The 7,424-nt window shown below is 44.7% G+C and overlaps 2 protein-coding genes across 3 annotated transcripts; both read right to left on the reverse strand.

The window, feature by feature from the left end:
- Window positions 1-291: 291 nt before the first annotated feature.
- LOC141046429 (uncharacterized) lies at window positions 292-1,813 on the reverse strand. Of its 2 annotated transcripts, XM_073540291.2 has the most exons (3): window positions 1,412-1,813; window positions 946-1,128; window positions 292-828 (listed from the first exon to the last, which is right to left on the reverse strand). In XM_073540291.2, exons 1-3 carry the CDS (start codon window positions 1,661-1,663, stop codon window positions 811-813), a joined length of 453 nt encoding a protein of 150 aa, XP_073396392.1. In that variant the 5' UTR covers window positions 1,664-1,813; the 3' UTR covers window positions 292-810. The 2 variants fall into 2 exon arrangements, with proteins under 2 accessions (XP_073396392.1, XP_073396390.1); XM_073540289.2 differs by lacking the exon at window positions 292-828 and having other exon boundaries at window positions 856-1,128.
- Window positions 292-6,886, reverse strand: LOC112294529 (uncharacterized). The gene is made up of 8 exons (XM_024545071.3): window positions 6,740-6,886; window positions 6,379-6,494; window positions 5,748-6,206; window positions 5,362-5,434; window positions 3,074-5,173; window positions 2,691-2,905; window positions 1,757-2,534; window positions 292-1,650 (listed from the first exon to the last, which is right to left on the reverse strand). The coding sequence occupies exons 2-5, from the start codon at window positions 6,400-6,402 to the stop codon at window positions 4,452-4,454; spliced, it is 1,278 nt and encodes a 425-aa protein (XP_024400839.1). The 5' UTR covers window positions 6,403-6,494; window positions 6,740-6,886; the 3' UTR covers window positions 292-1,650; window positions 1,757-2,534; window positions 2,691-2,905; window positions 3,074-4,451.
- Between the last annotated feature and the right edge of the window lie 538 nt (window positions 6,887-7,424).

Raw genomic sequence — 7,424 nt, forward strand, 5'->3', positions numbered from 1 at the left:
ATCTTCATTGCAATACAATCTACTTTCTCATGTTGTCACCTACTTATGGAATCATTTAATTGATGTCTTTGAAACTTAAAAGCTTGGCAACAAATGTCATATTGACTCCATAGATATCTTTGCTAAAAATTTATTTATTCATTATTCACCTCTAATAATTAATCTTTCTTTTTGCAACAATTAATAGGAGACAGCTGTAATAATTTCACTTAATTCAAAGAAATAATCTATCATAAAAAACAATCTTTACTCTTGTTTTAAATTCTATGAAATGTACGTATTAAAGCATGCTTGTTTGAAGGAAAGACCCAAATTTTATTACAAAATAATAGCTTCAGCATTGTAAGTATGTAATGGTTGAACACAGCTGTTCAGATACTGTAAAACAATAAGCATTCCATGAACCTGGTTTCTGTGCTAAGATGTATGTAATTCAGATGGTCCTCGATGATTCCACAATTCCTACCGACAGCAGAACTGGGTTGCCTGACCAAAGCACTGACAAATTCATACTAGAATGTACAAGTATATGCAAGTCATGGAGATGGAAGATTCTTCTCACTCCGGTTAGGATGGGTAGTCGGGGAAGGCTTGTGCCTCGTACAACGGACACATCCAGGTCCTCTGCATAGGAATCGAACCCTTTGTCCTCAACGTCAAATGCCTCATCCGACCCCTGCTCACTGATTGTGAAGAAAGGATTCGAAGTACTGAGGGAAGAATTCGGCAGCTTGACCATTTGAAATCACTCTCTGCTCCACTGATAATTAGTTGCCCCTTCTAGATATCATGCAGTTTATTCACCGAAGGTCAACACCAGCCTTCGCTCTGCATTTAGACATGGAATTCAAAACCTCAAAATGGCAGAAGAGCTGGTATTCGGCTGCTACAGGTATCTGCCTGTCTGTCTCTGCAGAGTTGGTGGTGGGAAGGGATTTTGATTACCTCTAAAGCATCAATGTCCTGGGCTGAGATTGACCGCTTGTAGATTGGTAGTTCTAGTTTCCCTCCCTTATCACCTCGTGTGTGATCAGAGTCAAGGGAAATGTTGCCTGCATGCTCATTATTGCATGCATTGCCCTCACCATTTGGGTCACTTGTGTTGGTCTTGATGGCGAAGAAAGTGACCTGCCGAGGCTTGGCCATTCCCCGGACACACAAGTTCGATATGAGTTTGCAGCAAAGAGCGAGAACTGCATCAGCAGCTCCAATGTCTTCCTTGATCCGGACCATCTTTTCTAATCCCATGGGATCCATCACTCTCTCCAGGAATTCTTCAATAATCAATGAATACTCAGTGGAGAGTACACACAAGAATTGATATCCATGATTGAATAGTTTCATTAATTTGGATGAAAGAATTAATTATTGAAAGCTGACACTGGTTGATGTACTCTTATCAGTTGATTACCTTGTGTAGATACTGGAGAATCGGAGCACTCCTACGCCTGCACAGCTGCTCTGTCTGCACCGAAATCCATACCTGCGTAATCGCCCTCCTCACTCTTATCAGTCCAGTCGGACGCGTATTTGAAGCTTGAGCCAGAATCATGACGGCCAGGACTTGATTGTGTGGTGTACTTGTACACATTCTCCACCACCAACTGCCATTCTCAATCAAGTTGCGTACCCCTACCCTCAGCGCTTTACCTGACACATGCATGAGAGGGTTTTTGATTTGTGAAAAAAAAGACCATCAACACAATGTAAAGTATGGAGAGCTTTGTAGGTAGAATTAGAGAAGAGTAAGATCAACCAGTAAGCAACGCATCCACGGCAGCTGCCAAGCAGTGGTGCACTCGCCACTCGGTTCTCAAGATTATTTCGCAAGCGGATGAGAACTCCAGCGGTCCTTGCCGTTCCAGCACACTCTTTTGCACTTATCACCTCCGTGCTTCCTTATCACCAAGAATCGCACTTTTTAGACCACCTCCAGTTTTACAACCATCTCAACAACCTTGTAAGCATTTTGTTTGGAGTCTTCCAAGCAGCATATTGTTCAGACGAGCATTGGCATGATTATTCGTGAAACTTCAATCAAGAGGAGAACATGCAGAACAAATCCTAATGTGCGCAGCTTAATGCCCCCGGCCAGATTTTGAAGTGTAAAATTCTTGATTAAATTATCAGTCGTCATACCGTGTGCAGTGACCACAAGCTTAATACCACATTAGGCTACAGTGCCCGCAGCTCGTGCTTCTGAACTCAGTTTCAATCTCGTCAATGACAATCACTTAGGACATGTTAGTCTCCACAGCTTCAATCATCACTCGCAAGCATGCGCAATTAGCTGTGGTTCATGAGCAGCAAGTCAAAACACAAAGACGACATGACAATATCAATCACTGAAATGAGAATAATGGCTGTTTCTTTTGGTATCTAAATTGTGTTGTAGACCAACTTCGGGGACTTGCTTACGGCGAGCCATACCAATGCCGGCGTGAGTAATGTCGCCATTGCTTGCTATCTCATTCGATGCGCCCACACTGACGAATCACTTGTGGTACTCATTAGCCAACATACTTGCAACTTCCCTGCATGAAATCACTCATCTATCAACACAATACTTGCAAAAGCATCGACAAGCGCAACATCTGGTTTGAGGATTTATTTAATTTCAAATGTATCCTAGATCGAGACACAAAAGATTCTGAAGTTCAAGCTCAATCGTGCGATTTGATGCTAAGTACCTGTTCGCATTGGTCTCGACAGCACCAGGAGGTCCCATAAACAGCAAGGAATCGCTACCGGCGACCAGGTCACGGATAATTTCAGCACTATCAGGGATATCTCGCCCAACTCGGCAAGTAAGCCTCCCGACGCGCCCGGATCGAGGTCATATTGCACTCACACGATGGTGAGCCCAGTCAATCCCTGCTTAGTTATCCTCACCTAATTCTCCTGTCTGTAACGATCAGTCAGTATGGCAATCAACATTCACATCACAAGCTGAGTGCTTGGATTGCCGCCCAAACCCTATAAATAATTGGTTGCAACATGCGCTTGTGGTTGGAAACACCCAACAAATCATCGAAACATTCATGAGATGATAACTTGTAGTATAGAAAAGTACCATCGAGATAGCTTGATGGATATCTTGTGCGGTAGCTCTCGTCTCCGATAAGAGCCAATCGCGGGACGGAAAGCGTGCCACGGGCCACCGACTTAAGTCCATACAATCTCTTCCAGATTGTTGATCTCGAGATGCGTCACTAGCTTCCGTGCTTGGCATCGCTACCAATTCCGCAGGAATCAGCTTCTTCTCCGGGCCAGACCTAAATCCTGAATTCTGTGCGTTTATAGCTAAGTCATGTGAACTAAAACACTGCCCTTAATTGACGTTACTCGCCTCTTGAAACTTCTCAACATTATTGCTCTCTTCAAACTCGAGGATCTACCACGGGACATGCATTGCCTTCCATGTGCGCATTTCAGCCCCAAGAAGTTGGGCAGAAGTAGTGCCCGAGAGCTGGCAACTTTTAAATCCAAAACTGCAAGACCACTTGAGGCAGTGGCGCAACTCGTGGACGCCAAATCGTAGCCAAATCTCACAACCAGTATACTATTCGACAGCACAGAATCCATCCTCAATGTCACCGCTACACTTACCAAATCCCTTCACTACTTCCCTGTCTACTACAAACCCTAGATTGCTTGCATCTCTTCATACCATTCCAATTCCGGATGTCAGCACCACCACTTAACACTGCCGCATCGATCAAACTGCCTCAAAAGTGATTTGCTTCGAATCTTTAAGAGCCAGAAGGCAACCAAATTATCAATCACCCGTGAATGAGAAGTTTGTCTTCCATGATGTTGCAACTCATTCGCGTTGTGCGCAAACCGTCACCAACCCAAAGGTGGCACATTGAGAATGTAAAGGCCGCAAGGTGTAAATAGATCTAGGTGAAGAAAAGTCCATAACGGGAACGTTCGCCAGCATTAGGCTGTAGTTCATGCGCTCAAGCTTACACTTGGAGGCTCTGATTCTTAGACTTCGACCCAAGTTTCTGTATGAAGAATATGCACTCTCCTTCCTTGTTCAGAAGGAGGATACACGATATTGTCTAGTTCTTTTACTTTGTTGTCGCTCCTTCGGCTGAGTGAAAGTGCTAGCTTTCCGCATACTTTTCAGTACGTCCAAGAAGTTCTAATCCTCTCATTGCAACAAAGAACACCTCACCATCTTGTAACATCCAAGACATTTTGCTCAAAAGTTCCTCAACGATATTTCCACGAATTCCAGGATCGAAAGATTATTCACCATTTGCAGATAGAATTGTACATACAGATTTGGCACAACTAAGGATTGTTCACGATCAGTGCAGGAGGCAAGCGATGAGGTATCGAAATCTGTACACTAACTAATCTGTTCATATATATGGCTGATAAACTATGCAATTTCATCTATCAGAAGTGAATTCTGTACCTCAACTCACTTCGTGACATGCTCAACGATACACACGCTGCATTCGCTCTGGCATAGGTGGCCGGGCGTCCATCCAGTATGGGACTCCATGGCTCCATGGATGGCTACCGTAATAATTTGGAGGGCCGCCCGGGTGGTGCATCGAAGGAGGCCGAAAATTGGGAGTGCTTCGCTCGTGGTAGTAGGTTCTGCGGCGTGGGGGACTGGTGGAGTGCCGTGAATGAGGTGGGCTACGTTCACGATGGAAGGAACTACTGCTGTAATGAGGTGGACTGCAGGGAGCTCTTAGATTGGACGGAATATATTCAGGGTAGAAGGAATCATCTCTGTAGAAGACGGGAGGAGGGGGAGGTCTCACATTAGGGGGGGGATTGCGAGGATGGTAGAAAGATTCGTCTTCGTAATGCATCGGACGACCAGAAGGGCGTGAAGAATGAGAAGAAGGGCCGTAAGGGCCATAAGGGCCTTGGGACTCTCTGGTGAAGATAGGAGAATGGGGAGGTCTGAAACGTTCTTCATAGGAAGGATGGTGGAAGGCGTATGAAGGTCGAGGTGGAGGTGAAGTAGGGAGTGGTGAAGAATGAAAGTTCTCCGGGATGGGTGGAACCTCAAGTGGGTTAGTGTAAAAGATGAGCTTCGACTTGCGCTTCACTCTCTTGACCTTCTTGAGGAGACGATCTGGGTCAGCACTCCCGGTTACCTTCACAACCTGGTTCGCAAGATCGCAAGCGATGTCTAGTACTCCTGCATCTCGCACAACCAACAAGTTCATTCAATGAGGATCTAGCACATTTAACCACTTTTTGTCTACCATTTTCCTTGCGTGGCAACATGGTTTGATGTGCTCGAATTGCTCTCAATTGACTGGAAAAGACAAGAATAGTTTTTCATTGCAATACTGCAGGACAAGATACTGAAGAGTAACAGCGCACCTTTAATCTGAAGTGCAGCTACGACCTTTCGGACATCGTGATCATCTTTCATGGGAACCCTTAGATGTACAACCTGCAATTCGATAACAATGTGGTGTTAACTAGAAGGGATTTCGTGAGTCAAGGTACTCCGTCAGACACATGACAATGTCATCAAGCCCTGTAAAAATATGTTCCAATCCAATACAATGTTCGAAAAGTTGCAGTCTCTTCATTATAACTTGATCCTATCTGTCAAATTCACGTGCCTACAGACAATCACTCGTATAATTTTTACTTCTCAAGGTTGAGTTGGCGTTTCAGGTGTCCAGTTAAGATTCATAGAAACAAAATGAAGACATGCGCGTGTTATGAAACAGGCACAGGAAATATTCGAGACGACTAACCGGGGTCATGTGAGGAGGCTGATGTGCAGGCGAAGAAGGATATTCGTCATCACTTGTGTCGGAGGAGGTAGCGTGAGCTTCATGTCTGATGCTATGGTCGCTATCCTCACAGCTGTCACACGTCCCAAACAGGCGCACAAACCCAGGGGTTTTTATCTCTAGAATCTCTTCCTCTTCGATTGGCTTGGGGGGATCCTTGCTCTTCAAAGGGGATACTGCGCAGATTACCATTTCTCTCCCCAAATTTTCTTGAGCCGGTTGAGCATTGCCACTGAAATCATGCTTCGAATCTGGTGCTTTTCCTTTATTGGCTTCCTTGTGCGCATCCTCCTTAGGAGCAGTGTCGATGCCAATAGGTCTATGCACGTCGTCAGGCGGTTCCGATTCAACAAATGGGACACGGGTTGTATCCGCCATGCTGTGTGGGAGAAAGCAAGAGAGACTTTTCTTTGAAGCTAACTGAACAAGAAGGAGAATTCGTTACAGCCACGAATTCGCAAGTTTCAAAAACAGTTCAATCGATCGCGCGATGCTAATCAAAAGACGCAAATTACGAACGTTGGGCAGGCGACGAAGCTACTCTTGGCAGAAACTGTAGAATCAAGGCGAGAAGTTTGATAGCGTCCCGCACCTTCAGCTTATCCAGCTTTGACATCCGACACCTTATTTCCAAATTCGGCCCGCTTCGTCGTGGTTCGGCAGGGTTGACCAATTACCCTGCTCCAAAAGAAACTCGATCTTCTAATGCTACAAGATGCACTTAAACTGTCAGGCACAAATGGCAAGAAAAAGCCAAATTCAACCTAACCCAGTGCAATTGCTCAGGGTTAGAGTGGCAGAATCAAACAACCAGCCGTTGCTTCACAACAAAAGTCTGCCAGCTGGAAATTGATGGTAACAGACGGGATGAGGGATCGCAGTGAACGCAATCAGAAAAGACCACAAAAGCCCTAACTCAACTCCGATTTGCAACACTGCAGGTGGAACACAACCTGGAGTGCAAATCGCAGAAGTTGCTGACAAGCAGACACTCGCTGTGACACCCATCCCCTAGAATGAAGGAGACTCATTCCAAGTATCACCACCGGCCGTGATCTTGCTACCCCATCAGCTGAGACCCTCACATCACGTCGATAATTTGCTTACCAGTGGGGTCGACCTCCCCTTCGGACCCACTAAGTGTCTTGCAAGGTTGCGTGTCACAGGATTTCCGGCATTTATGTGCTGTTCCTGTGTTGACCATTCATGGAGCCCTTCTACTCCTAAAAATAGTAGAAAATATTCATGTCACTCTCTCTAAATAACATACAGACACTCAACGAGGGGGATTAAACTAATGAACGAACTCTCACATCTTAGAGGTGCTCCACAAATTATGTTCGATACTGTCACGAATATGTGATGGGACCTCACGGAGTTGTTGGAGACAAGGGGAACAAGATTAACTGTATTTAGAGTATGTGTTGTACGTGTAGACTATATGCACATGTTTGTATGAAAGAAACTTGAGTCTATATTGTGTTGTACCATCGAATATTAGAATAATAAAAAAGCAAAATTTGACTTCTTTCCTTTGGAACTAGCTTAAATAAGTTTATTGTATGGTTTTGGATTGTAAATTAGATTATCCATTGTTCGTACAAAATTTATACATGGAGCAAATTACAAGATGTTATT

This window comes from Physcomitrium patens, chromosome 17 (genome assembly GCF_059467195.1).
Source record: "Physcomitrium patens ecotype Gransden chromosome 17, ASM5946719v1, whole genome shotgun sequence".
Taxonomy (NCBI): domain Eukaryota; kingdom Viridiplantae; phylum Streptophyta; class Bryopsida; order Funariales; family Funariaceae; genus Physcomitrium; species Physcomitrium patens.

Coding starts and splice junctions, on each gene's coding strand:
- LOC141046429 (XM_073540289.2), bottom strand. CDS start 1,663: ATGCATGTGTCAGGTAAAGCGCTGAGGGTAGGGGTACGCAACTTGATT. Junction 1,129..1,411: donor TTCTCCAGTATCTACACAAG/GTAATCAACTGA, acceptor AAGCCTCGGCAG/GTCACTTTCTTCGCCATCAA.
- LOC112294529 (XM_024545071.3), bottom strand. CDS start 6,402: ATGTCAAAGCTGGATAAGCTGAAG. Junction 5,435..5,747: donor AGCCTCCTCACATGACCCCG/GTTAGTCGTCTC, acceptor ATCGAATTGCAG/GTTGTACATCTAAGGGTTCC. Junction 5,174..5,361: donor AGCTGCACTTCAGATTAAAG/GTGCGCTGTTAC, acceptor TGCGAGATGCAG/GAGTACTAGACATCGCTTGC.